Source organism: Symphodus melops (genome assembly GCF_947650265.1).
Source record: "Symphodus melops genome assembly, chromosome: 17".
Lineage (NCBI taxonomy): Eukaryota > Metazoa > Chordata > Actinopteri > Labriformes > Labridae > Symphodus > Symphodus melops.
Genome location: NC_136707.1, coordinates 20,480,555 through 20,500,793, shown reverse-complemented (window position 1 = coordinate 20,500,793; position 20,239 = coordinate 20,480,555). Strand labels below are relative to the sequence as shown.

General features: G+C 42.5%; 1 protein-coding gene across 1 annotated transcript; it reads left to right on the top strand.

Moving 5' to 3' along the window:
- Positions 1-850: 850 nt before the first annotated feature.
- mosmoa (modulator of smoothened a) lies at positions 851-19,271 on the top strand. Its single transcript, XM_079367005.1, has 3 exons — positions 851-1,876; positions 10,116-10,328; positions 16,188-19,271. Exons 1-3 carry the CDS (start codon positions 1,771-1,773, stop codon positions 16,370-16,372), a joined length of 504 nt encoding a protein of 167 aa, XP_079223131.1. The 5' UTR covers positions 851-1,770; the 3' UTR covers positions 16,373-19,271.
- Positions 19,272-20,239: the final 968 nt, after the last annotated feature.

Here is a 20,239-nt window from a genome sequence, read left to right as displayed (position 1 = left end):
AGACTTCCTTGTGCATCAGCTGCAGTCAGTGTGACATCTAAGGCTATAATTAATGGACCAATAAGGCAGATTCATTAAGAAGCATTTAAATGTTCCAGATGAAGGTGATTGTCTCCTACAATGTAAATGGTATAGAGTAGATGAACAATCCTGTTTACTTCATTAATCTGCTGAAATGTGTGAAATTATAGTCCGAGAAATTTAAAGTTTGACTGAAACATAATATTGGATTTTAGAGCTGATTTAAGTCTGTAAAGTATTTGCAAAGCTTAATTTGGGGATAAGAAACCCGTTTTGTTTTTTTGTTGCTTGTAGACAAACCTTAATAATTACCTTGATATCTTCAAGCATCCCTCAAACCTCTGATTATTTTATTTTTCAAATTACTTGATGAATTTTTGATCAATTTACTTCCAACAGTAAGGACTTTACATTATTTTGACAAAGGACATACCCATAGAGATATTTTTCCACTTAAGAACGTGAAGTTCATGTGCAGTTGTAATAATCGAATGATTATTATTATTATAGTTGGAGAGATTAATCTAAAGGCTCCTTTAAATCTCAGCAACAACTCACAAAGACGAGACACGACGGCTGACAGTAAATTTGAGAATTTTATAATTTATTAAGGTAAGAATAAAATATTTTGTTTCTGATTTCGAAATTAAAAAGTTTAAGTTTATCACATTAATGATGTCAGCTTATAGTAATTTATATTATTAAGTAATAATAATAATAAAATACACATTTTATGGGTGTCCAAGTTATTCCCACAATTTGAAGTATAAACTGAAGAATAATTTGGACCATCTACTCGTCAAGATGGGAACTCCGAGCATCCAAAGAGCACGTGAATGCACGATTTCATCTGTGTGTGCGTGTGCATGCATAGGTGCGTGTGTGCGCGTGCGCGTGACGCTGCGTGGGGGTGTTCGCTTGTGTCATTCGGCAGAAGGAGAGACTGAGCTAACAGAGAGCACACACGGCTGCGAAACACAACAGTAACGTGTTACGTCCACTCTCTGGAGTCACCTTTGTCATCTCTGGGTTAAAACAAGCGAACACTCTTCCTCCTCCTGCAGCAGAAGAGGAAGAAGAGGAGGAGGGGAAGAAGCTCGCTGGCTAACAGACTGAAAGCACCAGATGCTTCTCCAGCGGAGGAGCTCGAGCAGGAGACGGTGATGGGGTCTCGTTTTCCGCACGGTTAGCTAGCTAACGTTGGACCTTTGTTAGAGAAATACAAACTCTGTGTTTGGGAAGCGACAGGAGCTTTGTTTTTCCTCGTTACGCTGCCGCCTTTCTGTGGGACTTTGTGTCTGAAATGGTAGCGCGGTCTCGGCCGTCGAGCAGCCTTTGGGCCGCAGCTCGGCACACCGAGCCCGAATCTGGGAAATAGCTAGCTGGCTACCTGCTAGCCGCAGCTGTACCCGATGCTGCTGCTGCTGCTAAACGGATCAAGGAGACAACACACGGGCCCCGAGTGACCTTTTGTTTACGCCGCTGGTTCTACGACGGGGCTTTTTGAGATGTGATGCCTTTGTGCGTGGTTTGTTCGCCCTTTGTAGCTGGAGGCTCTCGAGAAGCTAACTTTGCTGCAAAATGAACAGCAGAACCACAACAGCGTGATCCTGCTGAAGGGGGGGGGTGGCGAGGTTAGACTGGTAACAGCACCCAGGGGTGGTGGTGGTGGTGGTGTGGGGGGGGGGGGGGGGTCGCTTTACGGACAACGACCACCACCTTTTCTCCATCCCATCTCCAGTTGGCAATATGGATAAACTAACCATCATTTCAGGTTGTCTGTTTCTGGCTGCAGATATCTTTGCAATAGCCAGCATTGCAAACCCAGACTGGATCAACACTGGTGAATCAGCAGGTAAATTAAACAGAAAACTACTGATGTTGCATGTTGTGTGACCTTTTTTTTGCAGGATTTCTTGCCCCACGTCACAGATAATCTCCACAACAAAGATGTGTTTCATTGTTTGGCGGGTTTTATCCACAGCCAAGTCTTTTGTCCCTCCAGAGCTGTTTGTTTCTCCCTTGTTACAGACTCTCAGACCGCCAAAAAGCAACTCTATGATGACAGTAAAAAGATTGATTTTCATCATGGACATCTGCTCCATGTATTTTTATTTCCATGGCTTTAATTCCTCAGCAGAGTTAAAGTGTTGAGATGCCCATTATAATATCATACACACTCCAACGTGATAACCTGAACAGTCATAAAACGACAATGTTTAATTAGTTGTGAATCTAAATCAAGCTTGTCATCTGATTGCCAACTTTTCTAATTATTATGAGAAAGTGAACGCTCATCTGATTAACTCCTCAAACCTAAAATGCTTTCTCCACTACATGATGAATATTTGCACATCAACACTTTCTTGTTGTTGGTTAATGTTTAGGATAGTTGGTCAGGTGTTTGGTCAGTGAAAGGTAAAACAAGTGCTGATCAAAAGAAATGGTTAAAGTTAATGGTTAGTCTCAGGTTTGGAAAATTAAACTAGTTGGGCCTTCATCCACTATTTTTAAACTGCATCAACTGATGAATACTTCATGAACATCTGTCTTAGTTGCAGGTATTTCAACAAATTGATTAAGCGCCTTTGCAGGGTCTTTTTTTGCACTTAAAGTAATTGCGCTCCTGTATTTCACTGGTGACTCGACATTTAAAGTGACCTCTATGCGATCGATGTAATCAAGAATCACTTGAGGAAGCATTGCAGGTGCTTGTTAGTGGCATCCCTGCTGGTTTTCAACTGAGACCCGTGCTGCTCGTCCTCCAGATTTATTTGTGTCAGCCCTGAAAACACACTCAGGCTATTGATAGACAGCTGCTCCTCTTTGTTCGCTCTGCAGGATGACAGCTTAGTAACTAGGTCAGGGAGGGTCCCTCATCCACCAATACCATTTGAGGCTGTTTAATGGAATAAGCAGTCTGAAAAAATGATAATAATAGGATGCGTATGAAATGAGGCCAAAGTCTCCAATTAAAACGATTTGATTCAACTGGAGAGCAAATGATAATACACTTTTTGTATTTGGGTGAGTTCACATGTACTTCCTGCCATGATAAGCACAGCTTCTCTCTGTACCTGCAGGAACAGAAAATTGAAGCGTAGCTATTTTTATTCTCCAGTGTTGTTGCAGCGTAGGTGTCAGGCAGAGACCAGCTTCCACCTCTGTCCTCACTTCCCCTCTCTGTTTCTGCTCCTCTCTGATGGCCGTGAGAAGTTACAAACACCCCCCCCCCTGCAAAACAGATTTCAATTTTTACAGAAGATTTTTTTTCTGTAAAAGTTAAATTCTCTGTTTGCATTGAGTGTATTTCTCATGCTACATTGTTAGTCTAATTATCTTATTGCTTCATAAAACATGTAAACAGAAGTCAGGCGTCTGTAGCAACCCAAAGGAGGAAATGAAGAAATGATCAGTGAATAAAGAAAAAGTGATGGTTAAAAAGAACCTACAACTATTAAATCATTGATGAAATGTTCGTACACATTTCTTAGTATTAATATTTACAGCTTATGATCAGCTCAGGTTGTTTTGTCTCTGTTTTAAAGTAGTTATTGTTTGTCTCTTTGAACTGTTGGATGTGAAGCGGCTGATGGTTCGATCTGTATTACAGCTGACATCCTGCCTAATAGGATGTAACCACCCACAGTTCTCTGCAGGGTTTGGACTTGTTTTGAATATATTGTCTATTTGTTATGAGGGGCTCACAATATTATCTTCTACTTTGTTGTGGAGCCCAGCGAATGATTGTTTGAAGTTATTATTGAATATGAGCCTTTGAACAATCCTCTCATTGTGTTACCTTCAGTCAGCTGGTTCCCTGTCGTCGTCTTATCAGAGGGGTTCGGTGCTCAACACCCTGCTGTTGTTGCGCAGCTCAGCGTGTTGTCTTTGTACTCCAGAGCGTGGAGAAACAGGCATGCTCCTCGGGGCAGTCAGCGAGGATTAAAGTGAATCTTGCTCATGAAGTGTGACATTTGCCTCCTGTTTTGGTGAAGTGATTATATCAAAACTTTTTCTGTGAGTTTATCAGAACTATTTTATGCTCGAGTGTAACACGTTTACTCCAGATTATTGCTGGTTGTCATACTCCACCATGATAATAGAATAAATCCTTTATGTGGAGATTTTATACGCATAAAGATGCTGCCCTTTTGATGACAGAGAAGCTGTTCCTCAGCACTAAAGACGGAGCATGGATCCGTGACGCTGTCCTCACTTCAGTGTGATATCCTCGGGCAACAACAGCTGAAGTTGATTTCCTGTGTTGAGCTTCAAGACAAAGCCATTATTCCTGCAGAGTCAGACTCCAGCTGTGAATCTCCAGACCCACAGATAGTTGTCACCGCAGTCGATTGCCCCGAAACCTTTAAAAAACACGTCAGAAATGCTTAATCACATCCAGGTAGGGGCAAACTTATCAAGGATCGACGTGAAAATCTGCACGTTTGACTTCAACATCTAAAAGGAGCCATTCCTCAAAATGAGCTGAATTGAACTGTGCTGGTGTGTTTTTAGCCTCCCCATCTTTAACTCTGGTAGCTCTGGCTCATTTCCCTTTTTCAGTGTCATCAGTGTGAGATTGTATAAAAACATTACTTGAGTGTAACACTTATCATTCTGACTTAGCGTTAGCCTGTGATTCCATCCCAAAGTGTTTTATTGTACGCGAGGAGCTGCGAGAAGAATCAGAAATAAAAGAGTGTCCGTTGAAGCGAAGGTGTGAAAGTGATGACAGGAAGATGTCGCCCTGATTTCAAACGAGCCGTAATTTGTGAAGCTACAAGAACAATCATCTTGATGTCATCGTGTCATCGTCGTGGTTATAAATAATCTTCACACCCAGACTTTTCCCCTCATGGCAGAATACATGTATTAACTAGACGTGCACATAGTACCATGTACATGATAAGAAACAGACACATAGAACACACAGAAGCCTTTTGGAGGAGAGAGGTGAAACGTCTTCAAGACCTTTTAAACACACTTCAAATGACCATGACAAGATGACCGAGAACCTACATGGATATCTTTCAAGAAATGATAAATGCAGCAATTCTGGTATTCAACTGAATCAAGTCCAAACACATCAGAGCATTCTGCCTTTCTCGCACTCTCACACCTTTAGTCATATTTGTAAAAGTTTATCCACCAATATGGCACAAAATATGAATCACAACATTTTTTGACATGAAGAAATAAGGATCCAGAGTCATTTCTGGATCTTCCATCAGCAGTATTTTACTCTCTACTAAAGGGACTTTGAATACTCTACATTTTAAAAGATTAACTTAGTCTATTTTTAGGATTGTTAAATGTGAAGTTGAGCGTCTATCTTTAATACATGTCCTGTTTATCATGTTGTGCCAGCAGTCCAGAGAGTACGATAACCCGAGTGTGCTGATCGAACGTGCATTTAGATTTATTTCCATGATTAACATTGGTTCTCAAAAGTTCATGACATTGTTAGATTGGATTTAACTGAATGAAAGTAGATGAGTAATGTAAGGGTGCGGTCACACTGGAAATCCGAAACTGTGCCCAAGCACGCTTCAACCCTAAAGTCGAGTTTGGCCCGTGTGACCGCTCCGCTCCGTGCACTTCCTTGACGTTAGCTCATTGTGGAGAGGTGTGCTTCAGCACGGTACACTTTATGCAGGTACACAACGCTGACAGCTGAGTTATCTGACTAACATGATTCAAAATAAGTCACGAAGCTGCAGTCATGTTCCCGGGTTGTTCTCAGATCGTGCATCTCTAATTTTTTTAAATTAATTGAAGGCTGGAGCTGATTAAAGTGACTCAGAAAAAGTCTCAAAGCCAGTAAAGTAGTCATGTTCTCTGTGTTGTTTTCCGATGTGCAGATGCAAACTCGACTGCTCATCCCTTTTATAATTCTTTTTTTTTTCTTGAGTCCGCCTGTTTTTCAACTGATCACGCTTCATAATAACATTAAATATGCATGTGCTGTATTTTGTCCAAGAGGTAATCACGCTCAGGCGCAGTTCGTCCTGATGCAGTGTGACTGCTGGTCGTGCTGTGAAGGTGGAATGGCGCAGCTTGGGGGGGAAACGTGCTTGAGTATGGATCGGTACAGATGGGATCTTTTGGGTGTCATTTAGATGTTTTTTAGTTTCCAGTGAATGTCACTCATTCCCCTCGAGTCTGTCCACAATGTTTTGTTTTTTAGTTTGGGCTGTGTTCAGCAGCTGCATTTCAGTGCTTCTACAGTGTCAGTGGGCGCTCTGAAAACCTCGAGCATCAGTGGCAGAATAAGCTTTTTTTTTTTCTGCTTGACGCCCACCACCACAGTTCAGAGGCCCGTTTGACTCATCCCTCCAGAGCCTTAAAACCGCTGCATCCCCCAAGGCTCCACTAATGGCAACATCATCATGCTGAGGATGAGCAGACACAGACCTCATTTCCTTTCATTTGGGCTGAGGCACGCTGAGATGAGCAGGCTGCAGGATAACAGGATGTGATGGGGTGCGGGAGAATTAGCCCCCTTTTTGTGCGAGGACCCTCCGTATCACTCTGACCCTCAGTTTGACCTCTTTGTGCAATATTTTTTTATTCCTCCCAACTGAACTGTCACCTTCTCACTGAACGCAAACGGACAGATTTGTTAAACCTATTGCTAATTGGACCGTAACTTAGACTGCGTCTTTTCATGGTGCTGGAGGCGAAGCTCGTACTCTCTCCAGTGTGTTCCCCCTTTTAAAGAAAATTACATTTTAGGAAGAAGCTGTTGCGTTAGTGATCTGTCTCGTTGTTTTATGATGTCTTGTCTGTATTGTCTTTGGATACAGCTCTTTACCTTACTTTAGCTTAGCTTAACAGCAAGACTGAAAACAAAGGCTTTTCAAAGACTAGCCTGGCCATGTCTAAAAGGAACAAAACCTACCTACCAGCACCTCTAAAGATAACTTACTAAAGCACTGTAAGTAATTTGTTTGAGAAACCAAAATGTCCTGTTTTATGTCCAAATGTCCAAAATGTCCTGGGGGGGTAGGTTTCTTTTCCGATCTTTGTTTGTTTGGAAACCAGCAAAAAAGTGGACTACAACAGAACACCCCACCAACACATCAGTTATCATAGAGATTATTCAGACCGGATATTTCACCCATTTACATGAAAGTTTTCTTCATGTGATGCAAAAAGCGTCAAATTGCAACTTTCAAGCAAAGAAAAACACATTTTTCTCGTCTCAGGGCAAAATGAGGGTTGGATTCACGACCATTCAACACTACTACCATGTTTCTAATGACACACAGCTTCATGTAAATGGGTGAAGTATCCCTTTAAGAAAGCTTTACATATGCCTCTTGATTTAGTTACCTTTAGACAGGGCGAGCCTTTACGCTAAGCCAAGCGAAGCTAAACTTAGCTTGTCACTGCTGTTTTTAGTCTTACAGAAATAACAGAAGTGTAGGTGTTATCATTGTTATCAAATGTGTCTGGGGTACCAAACCTGCTTCCTGAATATTTAAAGAAAGGTTGAAATGATGTAGCATTAACCAACAGTTGTGTTTGAACGTTTAGCCTTCAGCCAGAACAGTTTGTGATTTTTCCTGGTTGTTGTGTTGTTTACCTGGATCTGTGTGCCGTGGCGTGCCTGCCTGCTGTCGGGCAGGAATTTCACAGAGAGCTCGTGAAACAGCGGGAGGCCGGAGGATCCGGGGGAAATGATCATAAAGAGGTGCCATTAACTGCAGCTTTCAAACCTTCGCCTCATTTTGTCTTGTTCCCGGCAACGGTCCCGCCTGTTTTTTAACGCTCTCAAGGTGACGCTTTAGTGCCGAGCTGACTTCAGGAAAGAGCTTCTGAGTGAGCGTGTGAGCCGTTCGAGGACCATTCCTGACGCAGGCCATGACCTTCATAGTATCTCTTTTGATTTTATTGCACAAGTGTTCTGCACGGGCAGAAATGAAAAGCCATGATAAGATAAAATTAGAGTACATCCGTTTGTAGTTATTCTTAGTCTGTAATGAAATATGATCCCTAAAGACGGTAGCAGTGTGTGCGCGGTCTGAAAGGTATTCTTTATATGTTACAGTCGATACGTACAGCCCTTGGTTTCTTCTGTTCACTTACATGTCCACACTCCCGTGGCCTTTGTTATGAACCGCTGGCATTGTTTGTGAGGGTTGTTGTAAAAGCAGTGCTTTCACTCCGTGTCATGAAGGGGGGCAGGATTTCCTCTGGACAGCCTGCAGAACCCACCACGCCTCAGCCAAACAAGAGCGCTTTTCTCCCACTGGACCTTTTCTTTTCTGTTTGGATTCAGAGCTATTTTTCATCCTGTATCCAAAGTGAAAAGATTCAAAGGTTAAAAACAATGGCTGGGCAACATATCAATTTTTTTAAACTTAGAGGTGATGTAGTTTTAGTTTTTCCTTTGCAGGGGAACATCGAGATGTGTACTGCAAATTAAGTTTCAAAATGTGGAGCTCTGATTTGTGGTCCGTGTCACTCAGCTCTCGTTACAGCAGACAGATTAGGAAATGCTTCAGGATTCAGGAGCGAGACTTAGCAACTAACTTGCTTGACCTTCTGAGATCCAGCCTTGCATACTTGTCTCATGCACACGCCGCCCACCTGCGGAGCCACTGCTGAGCTTTTATGTCTCCCACACACGCTCGGTGAACTGCTGGGTTTGTGGTTGGTGTTTACCACAACATGTTTTTTTTCTTTTCAGGTTAGGTTTGAAATATGTCAAAGAACGTTTGTCCTTGTTTTTCCTTTAAAAGCCTTTAAAGGCTATATTTAGATCCAGACGAGCAGCATGGGGTTTATTTTGAACAGTTTGAAACGTGTTTTTAAAGATCTCCTGTTCCTCGTCTGTTTCTCACCTTCATTCATCTGTCCCCATTTTGTGCATCTTTGTGCACATGCACCAAGCTGCACACATTCATGATGTCATACACAGTTGCATATATACTTGTGCAACCATAAATGTACTTGGACGGTTTGCCCAGGTATCGTGCATGTGCAGGAAACACTGGAGGGTGTGAGGAAAGCTTTACTTTACACTACTATCGATCATTAAAATAACAGGACTGGATCGCATAAAAAAACGCCGTAACCCGATGACCTCACTCTGCACATCAGCCAAATGTGCGCTTTTAAGAGCCCTCATGCCTTCACCCCCTCTTATTTTTCAAATTGTCACCTTCATCCTCCATAGCGTGCCTTTCTTTTGTCCGAGACCTCTGATCAGCAGAGCTTTGACTGATCTGTTTGCTGTTCTGCTTACTCAGGTAGAAAGTCCCCTGGAGGACGCGCTCTAATTGAATGGCGTCCCTCCAGAGCTGCTGCACCAACAGAGCATGTTCCTGCTCTGAGTGCTCGCAGAGCTCCACTCATGACTCAGAGTGAGGCTTTAATCCATTAGCGTTCCTGTCTGACGGATCAGAACTCTACAAAGTCATGTTGGGTTGTACAGCATGAAGATATTGAGCCTCTAAACACTCGATGCAGATTTTCCTCTTTTCATTTCAGCTTTTAACAGACTGTGAGTCCGTGTTGCGTGCCATACCTGTGTGGGATGGATGCAGTAATTGGCAGGATTGAATTAGCCTTTATTTTCTCTCCTTCAGTTTGAAGGTGCAAAAAAAAAAAAAAAAAAAATCTTTTCCAACTTAATTGGGCCCACCAGTGAGCGACTCCCCAGCTCTTTGCCAGCACTGAACTGGTGACAAATTAGAAACGCTTCTCTTTCTTTGTCTTCCTCCTTTACCTTTTTAACTTTTTCACTCTTTTAACCTTCTTTCACATCCTTGCAACTTTTCAGGGCTTGAGGCACCAATTTGTCTTCCCATTAGAAGCTTTCTCCAGTGTGAGCCTTTGGTTTTTTCTCTTGTAGTTTTTCTTAATTTTATGCCAACTATAGGCAAAGTGGCCCTCTTGAAGATGTAGTCCTCTTGTTTTAGCCAGAACGGATACAGTACATACATTATCTTGTGTGGATAACTGAGTTGGGGACCCTGTGTGTCAGTTGCTAATCCTTATATTCAGACAATGTGCTTGATGAACGATGATCTTACTGATCAATCAGAAACAGAATTCTTCATAACTTTGATTGTCTCTTTCAGGTGCCCTCACGGTCGGTCTAGTCCGGCAATGCCAGACCATCCACGGACGAGACAGGACCTGTATTCCTCCACGGCTGCCCCCGGAGTGGGTCACCACACTCTTCTTCATCATCATGGGCATCATCTCCCTCACGGTCACCTGTGGACTGCTGGTGGCGTCGCACTGGCGCAGAGAAGCCACCAAATACGCCCGCTGGATCGCATTTACAGGCAGTGAGTGACGCACAAACACAGAGTGAAGTATTTCTCCCTTCTGTCTCACTGAATCCGCCCTGAAATAACCTTTAGTGCATCATTCTTGCCACATTAGGTTTGTTTTTTTACATCATCCCTTTAGGGCAAAATAATAAAGGATAAGACAGGAGTTTGGATCAGTGTGAAAAATTGGTCTTAACCCAGTTATACGCTGCTAATTTAGATGAGTAGATAAAGTGTGACACAAACCCTCTGGCGTTATACACAGGACCTTTTGTGTGTTTGTGTTTCGTGAGTGACGGGAAAACCTGTGGGTGTGTGTGTGCGGTCGTTTGCATAAATTTGCACAAATATAGATGTTGTTTTTGCCCGCTACATGGCGACGACTCTTGCTCCCTGAAGCTGATTTGTCGAGTAATTGAGCTCCTTTGGTACCTGAGTGGGCGGCTTATGTTGTAGGCATTTCTGTGGTGTTGCTGCTGCTGTCTCTTTACCGTGAATATGGCATCTCTTTATTTTTATTTTGAATCCTGATTTCTGTGCAGATGCTCTTTAAGCAGTTTACGACAACTCAGCCCCCCCCCCCCCAACCCTGTGGCTGTGCTGGTTTGTGGTAGGGCTGCGTGGGAGGATGGAGTTATGATGAAGAATCAGACAGCCTCAAACACACATTTACAGAGTGATCTGTGTGATCAGCCGTAAATTAAACCTTCACGGGGCCTTATTTAGTACATTTGTCTCCTCCAGATTTTCAACACATTAGGTTTTATATCTCTTCCTAATCACTTGTCAACACCTTACGGAAATCCGACGCCCCTCCACAAACTGTGCAGCTAAATTGGAAGGCACCGAGTCATTGTTTAACAAGCTCGCTCGCAGGAAAGTGATGCGGTTGCCGTGGCAACAATGGGAAATCGTCAGTCTTGTCCTGCTGAGCCAGAGGTAGTGTTACTGGAACAGCTTTTTATTTCATCCAGATTTAATTCAGAATAATGGTAATCTCTTGAGGCGAGGTAATTAGGGTTTGAGGCGGGGCAATTTTCGTTTTTTAGGTGAGAGGCAGAAGAAGGACTTTTTTTTTTTTGTCTTCAGGAGAGAAGAGAAAATAAAATAAATCAGTTTGTATAGTTGAAGAAACGCCATTAATGGACACTTTAATGATCCTGAGATCCTCAAGTATGTGAAGAACCTGTTTGATGTAAGGGAGCGGGATTAAAGGTTTGAAGTGTGAACCTTTTTATTCCTTTACGCTCTGATGGTGAACAGCGCTCTGCTTTCAGCCGAGCTGAGGGAGAGGGTGAGAGGTTAAGTGAAGAAACGGACGGGGGCTTTAGAAGAGAAGAGTAAACAAGGCAGGCGGAGTGAATAATCATGTTTGTAGAGGTCAAGAGCAAAGAGAAGGATGCCAAAGTAAAGACACAAGTGGTGGAGCTGAAATAAAGTGAAGTTGGTTGAAAGAAGAGTGGGATGATGGGGGGGGGGGGGGGGGGGGGGTTCAGCTCACCGGCACCTGAATGAAAAGCTTTGTATGACCTGCACAGACCGGCCTCTGTCTCCACACGCACACGCACACGGACACACTCACAGAGGTATGCCGGTCACCTGTGGGTGTGGATCTAGAGTTGGAATGATCATAGATATATCATTAATAGAAACTAAACATGTCATGAACAAGATTATGAAATGAGTGTGTGAAGTGTCCACTCCTTCTAAAGACAAAACAGAAATATAAAAGGGTCTGTGCTGAAGGAGCGCCTTTATCAAACAGACACTGACATCTACAGTCCTTCATCTGTTCTCGTCCCATCTGAATAATGTTCATCACAGCAGGAGTTATAATGTTTACGGAGAAAAAAAACTGTCCATAATGCACTGCGTCACTGCCCCATAGTGTGAGGGGTTCTTAGAGGTCGTTGCAGATATTTTCAGAGTGTCTACATTACTGCGTACCAGGATGAAAATGTTCAAATGAATGAGACCCAAACAGACTTCACCCTGCATGGCCTCAGCGTGTGAACTCAGTTCAGTGTGATGAGGATTCTGCTGCTTGCACAGAGTTTACAGTAGCTGCTTTTTATGGCCTCTTTTGTGTTTTCATCTATTTGATTAATGTTGCCAGTAAGCCAAAAAAACAAAACCGATTTGTATTGATTTAAGAATAAAACATATGGATTAGACTTCTTCCTGCACGCTCTGCCCTGACTCACCCTCCCCGAGTCTGACACAGACATCTGCTGCTCTGTTCAACATGAGTGAACACATTCAACCTTCAAAGACCTGATCCAGGTCGGAGTCTCTGTGTTTGAGGTCGGTTTAAGTTTGGAGAAGCAGGAAGGGTTACAGGCATGGAAGCAATATAGGCTGTAAATATCACTTTATTCTTTGATTTGTCCTTTTCGTTGTTTGATCTACAAAGGCCACCAAACGTTTTTTGCACTCAGTGTCCTTTATGAGCAGCAGTTAAATGTATCTCACAATCACTGCAGATATTAAGAAGCAGCAGCTGCTCACATTTGAGAAGCTGGAACCAGAGAACATTTTCCTCGTTTTGCATGAAGTAAACAAGCAAATATTTGAGTTGGTTGCAGTAATCGATAATATCGACTGGTCGTTGCAGTCCTTTTATTTAAATACAAAGGATATTGCTGAAGTGTTCGGCAGTTACTTGAAGTTATTAGTCTCCCCAGCAGCAGGTGAGCAGGGCAGCGTATGTCATCAGTTTGGGCACTTAAGAGAAGCAGCGGACCGTGAGCTGCACTTCAATTAACTCTGTGGTGAAGCTTGCAGGAATAATGCTGAGGAACGTATTCCTGGCTCCCCCCCACCCCACCCTCCCACACACACACACACACACACACACACACACACACACACACACACACACACACACACACACACACACACACACACACACACACATCTGACTGTGTACGTACGAACTCCTCCCGTCGTGATTTATGTGATAGCTTTCATGTTTTGTCTTTTACAATAAGTACAGCGGGCAGCGCAGGTGTTGTAACACTTATGTCCAAAGTTGAATTAGGATGTTGCAAGTGAAGGACAGAGTGGTGACAGCACCAGTATCAAACAGTGGTGAGGCATTTGTGACTTTAGCTACAAACAAAGATATCTTTTCCTTGAATCCAGTACCAGCTTCTCACAGAGGATTTTATCCACATCATCCAACCTTTTGTTAAATATTTAAGCCACAAAATGTCTTTGAATCCCATTACGCTACTACAGACTTCTCGAGCTGCATAAATAGCCAAACTATTTAAGGAAACGTCAGTGAGGTTTTTGAGAGCTGCTCTGAGTGAGTGGAAGCTAAAAATGGTGTCCCATGCCGACACCAGGGGGGTTAAACACGAGCACATTTATCCGTGTAGTGTCTGACTAAAGACGAATCCGAGCAGGAAGAAACGCTGCTTTCAAACATCTCACTGTACTCTTTGAATCGAGTTCTTTTAAAGTACATGACGCCGACTCAGTCATTGATCTGTGCTGGAGTCTGACAGTTTGCTTTAATGTTAAACATCACTGTGGACCCAGTGCTTCAGTTTGAACATCTTCAAGTGACACAGAAGAGACGAGAAAACCAGCCTACTTCTAATGACGTCACCACTGAGACCTGACAGAAACTCTGTCATTGGTTGTCCAGCTTGTATAAGAAAATGTAAAAGGCCAGTTAAGCATGGAGTTGAAGGTGAATGCATGGTTGAATAGAAACGCCTGTGTCCCTGGAGAGAGCTGAGAAAGATGTGGTTTAAAAGAAATGAACTCTGAGACCTTTGCCACCTCGTCACTCTTCTTGAGGCTGAGCGCTAAACGCATCATCAGCATCAGTTCAGGGCCAAACGTGTCTGAAACTTTCATGAAGCTCGACCTTGTTAGTAGAGGTCAGTTACTTTATGAGGAGTGATTTGACAAAGAGGAAGAAATACCAAAGTACAAAACCTGAATAATTCTGGATCTAGATTGTGAAAACCTGCCAGTGAAGTTTGAAGTGTCTTGTTTTGTCCACTCAGCAGTCAAACTCTGATGTCTTTAGGATCCTGTTCAGAAGGACATAAAAGAGACTTAAAAGTCAATTTAAATAAGTCAGAGCTCAGATTGGAGTTGTCCTTTTTAATATATGGTTCGATGGGTTTTGGAAAGATGGGTTTTGGAAAGCATCCGTCAGATTGATGATTTAATTTTTTAACAAACTCCTCTGCCTGAGCTCAACACAGATTAACATGATCAATCTGAAAGTACTTGCATGCAGCTTAAGTTTCAACAAATGCTTCTTCACGAGCCATAAATAAGCTCTTTCTTGCACTTCAGGCTGATTAACACGCTTCAAATTTTCTCTACAAGCTTAAAGAAGCAAATTAGTAATCCGATTACAAGCTTTCGATCCGCCTGTTTCCTCGCTGCAAGGAAGTCCCATCCTGAAATAGAATTTCCATCATGAAAGACGAGACAAACATTTGGGATGGAGATGTTAGAGGAAGCCATGTGTGAGGATATTGATGATGTAGTTTCCTATAGCTCTAACTAGAAGTTGGATAAGTGCCTCGTCATGTAAATGTTCCTTTAGTGAACATTGAGATATTACATTTGAAGATTTGGACACAAGAGAAGAGAAAGGTTAAAAGCAGCTTTTTCTTCTCCACAGTGACTCATCAAAAAAGTCGTCGGTACACCAACCTGAGCTGAGCCGTCTCATTCAGAGGCTTCACTCCAAGTTTACGATAACGAAGCACTTTTTAATGTTTCTGAGTGACAGGAGAGCAGATCTTTATTCATAAAGCCTGTAGTTTTACCACGTTAATAATAAATGGGCCTCTGCATACTGACTATTATGAGCTTGTGATGCTGAGAATCCCTGCAGTGTTTGTGCATGTTGTATTTTCTGGGTTGTGTTTTTCTGGATTTACAAGTTCATGTCAAGGATGGTGAAAATGAATTAAAGTCTTTTGTGTCGTTTTCTTTAAGAGTATTTTTGGATGTCATTTGGCAGACGAACCTCAGAATAATAACGCAGCTGCAGCGATCTTCTGTGCTTTGATTTGGTGTGTGATCTGTGCTCTTTAAAAACGTGTACTGTTCGTCTCTGTTGTTTCTGCGATCACATCACAGATTTCAGCCTTCGACGCTGCACTGTGATAAATGTTGAGGAGTCTCACAGTTCAGAAGCATCCACGATGACGATGACTTCTCATTTGTCTCTTTTCAGATAATGACTTTTTTTGTGTGTGTGAGATGAGAGACGAGTCTGTCGTTCTGTCGTCTGGATGAACAAAGTGATGAACTGCCAGATGTTGCTTATGCTGAGACTCAGATTATTTCGGTTTTGACTCTTTAAAGTTAGTCATAATAAATGTACAAGTTCTGACATTTAATCTAAAAATGTGGAAACCTTACAGTAACATTAAATGCCTCTCGAGCTGTTCAGGGTGAATACCATGAGCCTGTTATGTGTGACTCCTCTTTCATCAAACCTCCTGTTGCAACTTGCCGGGATGCTTTTTATTTACGGCTGGTGCAATAAGGGTAAAAATCCCTGAGGCTGGCAATTTGGCTAATAGCTGTGTTCTCTGTGTGAGAGTATGCAGCAGCCATATCACAACATTTTCAAACATGGCAGAGCCTTATTGGTTCAGAGCCGCTAATCTACTCTGATTGGCCAACATCGCTCCGACCTTAAAATGTGCTGTATGACTGAAGCTTGTTTCACTGATTTTAATGAGCAGGTTAATTTTGTCTTCATTATAACTTTGTCTCACACGTGGGATTCAGATGATCAAAAGCACGAGAGAATAATTGTCAGTCTGTACAGAATGCCATGAATCATATTTCAACTAAAATGATCTCACCGTCTCTCTCCTCCCGCAGTGATCCTGTTCTGCATGGCGGCGCTCATCTTCCCCATAGGCTTCTATATCAACGAGGTGGGAGGCCAGCCGTACAAACTGCCCAACAACACGGTGGTCGGCTCCTCGTACGTGCTGTTCGTCCTCTCCATCTTCTTCACCATAGTGGGACTTCTGTTTGCAGGCAAAGTTTGCCTCCCGGGCTGAGGACACGACCGTGCCCGCCTCTGGAGCGACACAGGAGGCTCTGAAAGCTGATGGGATTTACAAAAAAACAAACACACACAATGACTGAAAAATCAAAGACAACAAACTCTGCCCCGAAGGCCAAACAGGGATGTCTTGGATTATGTGTCATGGGACCGCAGGACCTTGGAGGACCTAACGACTCTAAACGTTAAAGGACAAAGGAGCACTAAAAGGAGGCGTGGATGCAGAGAGGGGAGGAGGAGTGTGAGAGGGAGCGACGCAGCACGCTGCCTCTGCTGGTTTCAAATACGGCCCGTCTCTCTGTTGTTGATCTGTTGGAAAAGGGTGCTTTGTGTGCCGCTGTCATGGCAACTGCAGCCACAATGCTGGCACACATTTCTTGAGGACCACTACAGCCACTTCTCAACTTGACCCCACGCCCACCCACTCGCTGCCCTCCGCACACATCTGTGCCGTCACAGCCGCTCCGGTCACTATTTTTGGCTCCTCTTAGCTATTTCAGTTGTGTGTTTTTCTGTTGTTGTACATTTTGTGTTTACTTTTCTTTCTCTTCTCTCCTCTGCCCCCTGCCGTAATTTACTGAAGTAGCTTGAGTGTTACTGAGGTTCACTGAACTTGATTCTTGAAGGGGAACTCTGGGAGTGTGTGGGGGGGGGGGGGGGTCTGCCAGCTTGGCTTCGGAGTAAGATTTATTCACGCTTGTTACTTCACAAGGCTCCAGGTGTGGGTCTGTCCAGAGCAGCTGTGGGACCAGCTGTGGACCACAGGAAGGTGCAGCAGGTGTGCTGAATCTTCATCTCCAACCAGGTGCAGCTGGGGAACAAGTAGCAGCAGGGGGGGGGGGGGCTCCCTGTGCAGCCAAACAGGAGCTACTATAAAGGAGAATGCCACTCAATTTAAGAGCTTGCATTATGTTACTTAAAACTAAACTTAGCTTGTAGACAGCTGTTTTGCTAAGCTAAAGCCATGACACTGATAAACCTCCTTTTCCAATAACTAGAAAACTGTGAATTCAGAGAATGATGATGAGAACATGAACACAGCTCTTATATTGATAGTAATGCTCTCTAAGTATAACCGCAGGCAGAGGCCTTTCATGGTATTTTTCAGAGGTATACATTACTGTGGTGTTACATTTCACTCAGTATCTCTAATTATAGCAGACAGTATTACATTTTATACGCAAAAAACTAACATTACCTGAAGTGTGAGAATAGCATTTGTGGACGCTGAATATTGGTGGTATTCTCCTTTTTAATGTAGGACAGAAAAGCAAAGAGGCGGGAGGGAGCCGTTGTTGTCTTGTTGTGTAGACGCAGTGGAGGCACCAGGACTGCAGGTCCGGTCCACGCATGGGGCTGTGCCTCAGTGTGCTGCCTGTGAGGCCGTGATTGTGAAGCGCACACTCGCACACTTTATCAGCCGTCAGACACACATCCTGTTTCAATGCAGATATTAGGGCTTTGACTTACCATTTAAGTTGCTGTTTTTTTAGTGAGTATCTTATTACACTCAGAAAAACCTGTGAAAGCATCTTTAATTCACTTACTTTAAAACGCTACTTTTCACTAACTACATGTTTCACAGATATAAAGTTTGCTGTTTCCACAGGAACGCTCTGTAGGCTGTGTGGACTGTTTTATAAGAAGTGATCGTGTCCTCAGGTGTAAAACGTGAGGCGGATGTAGCAGTGTCTTAAACCTGCATTCTGTGTGATGGCCAACAGGGGGCAACACCACGGTTTGTAAAAGACAGTTCACCAGATATCAACCCTGCTTCAAGCTTGATTTATTGATACAAAAAAGGAAAAAAAATCCAAGAATGTTACGGTCTCAATTTCAACCAGGCATGATGGTAATGTTGTATTTTATTTAATCTCAGTGAGACTATATAGACAAATCATGCAGAAGATATTGTAAGCTCTGACTACTCTGTGATTTAGAAGATGCTTTCTCAGCATTTCGTCATCACGAGAGCTGAAGGAATGAATCTCAAAAATCTCCAATGTGTCAAATATGGACAGCTCAAAGCAGTCGTCCAGTTCAATAAGTAAAGTCAAGCACTTCTTATACACAGTCCATGTGCACCGTCACTACTCTTTCTGAGTTTAGATTTAATTTATTCTCATTTAACAAGTTGGAAACATTGATGGATTCCCAGAACATCTGCTCGTAGCTCTTATTTTCAATCTAACCTCAGAGTTACAGATGAATGGATATCACTACTGATGATTAGATACTGATCAAAAACGATGGATTTATTATCAGGCCAGTACAGGAGTGGACAAGATAGATCGATATTAAAAGTCCACAATTTTACAGACACCCTTCAACTCATCAGTCATCACAAGACGATTTCAAAGCCAAGACATTTACTTTGAAGTATCATAGACGGGGAGCGAAACGAACGAATACCTGCTGACACTTTTCTCTTGTGTGTGTTTGTGTGTGGAACCAATCACGGAGCTCGTCGTTTGATCGTCTTGGAGGTTTGTTTGGCATCTCTTGTTTCCTGCTCGGCTTTTCTAACTCTCTGCCCGATGATGTAAACTGCGACCTTTACTCTCTGCAGCGCCCTGTCTTTGGTTGGTTTGAGTATTGTGCCATGACCTGTTTTTGTTTAATAATGTACAGACACAAAAAGGCAGGATCTCTGTATTAGAAAGCACTGTGCATTCAACAGTATAGGTAACAGAACTAGAAGCACCACAAATGTATAAAAAAGAGAACTTCTTACCTCATTGTTTTTTTGTTTCAGCTATTATTTTCTAATGGTGGCAATGTGTGCCCTCTAATTTGTCTCTTGCCTTGATCGGATGTCTTCACATAAAGCCTATGATCATAGGAAATTATTTATCACTGAATAAAACAAGGAAAAAGTGGGTGTGTGACTCTAACACTGTCTGTGGGATTCATTTTGGCTTACTTCAGAGGAAACACTACAAATGTTTTCAGCACCTGAGATAAGACGACAAAGGAGCTTGTTATTGTCTGTTCTAAATAAAATCAACCAGCTTTTTCTTCAGGACGAGACCTAAACGTCTTTGAACTTCTGTGAAATGGAGACATTGTACCAAAGTGAATCTGTTTAAATGTTTGACGGTCAATTAAAAATCCCTCTCTTCTTTAATACTTAAAAAAAAACACATCACATGTTAACACATCAGTGATCAAAATCTATTTCCCTATCTGTCATTTACAAGAGCTAGCGCTACATGTAACTATAAGTTGTTGAATAATTAAGAACTAATAAGTTAATTTTTCACCAGGTGAGCATCAGAAGTATACAAATGATCTTGAATAGAAAACATCTGGAAGTACTGTACCTTTCCACTAGTTAGCTTAGCATCTTTAAAACACTTAATATTGTTTACACATCTTCTGTGGTTTACCCAGCAGCCCCTTTTACTATGTTTTAATTGCAGATTACTAGCGTTTAATCAATTATTAATTTTGTGCAGCGGTATTTTGTTAATAGGTGCAAAATGAAATTATATATCTAGGACTGAAAAGTTTGAATCCAACTAAAATGCAAACCTTTGTATAAACATATTTTTCATTTTGAGAAAGCAACTCGTCCCCCCTTTAAAACGATGTAATAGCCAGCTCCTGTACAACGCTACAAGTCCCATTACAACTTCAAGAAAGAGGGATCAATGCATTCATGCAAGAACATCTGATTTAGCATCATGAAAACATGATGCAAAAGAAACACGAGTGCACAATTAGTTGATTTAGCTGTAATTGACACCTGTTTACTGAGCATGCTGTCCTGCTGTGTGTATGTCATCCTGAACTAAGGGGACCTGCGCCTGTTCTGAGTCACGGCAGGAGGAGGACCCACAGATGGAGGTGCTACACTTGA

Bases quoted from the DNA above. Each gene is read 5' to 3' on its own strand.
- mosmoa (XM_079367005.1), top strand. From the start codon at position 1,771: ATGGATAAACTAACCATCATTTCAGGTTGTCTGTTTCTGGCTGCAGAT. The intron at 1,877-10,115 runs GTAAATTAAACA...TGTCTCTTTCAG, and splicing joins CAACACTGGTGAATCAGCAG to GTGCCCTCACGGTCGGTCTA. The intron at 10,329-16,187 runs GTGAGTGACGCA...CTCCTCCCGCAG, and splicing joins CTGGATCGCATTTACAGGCA to TGATCCTGTTCTGCATGGCG.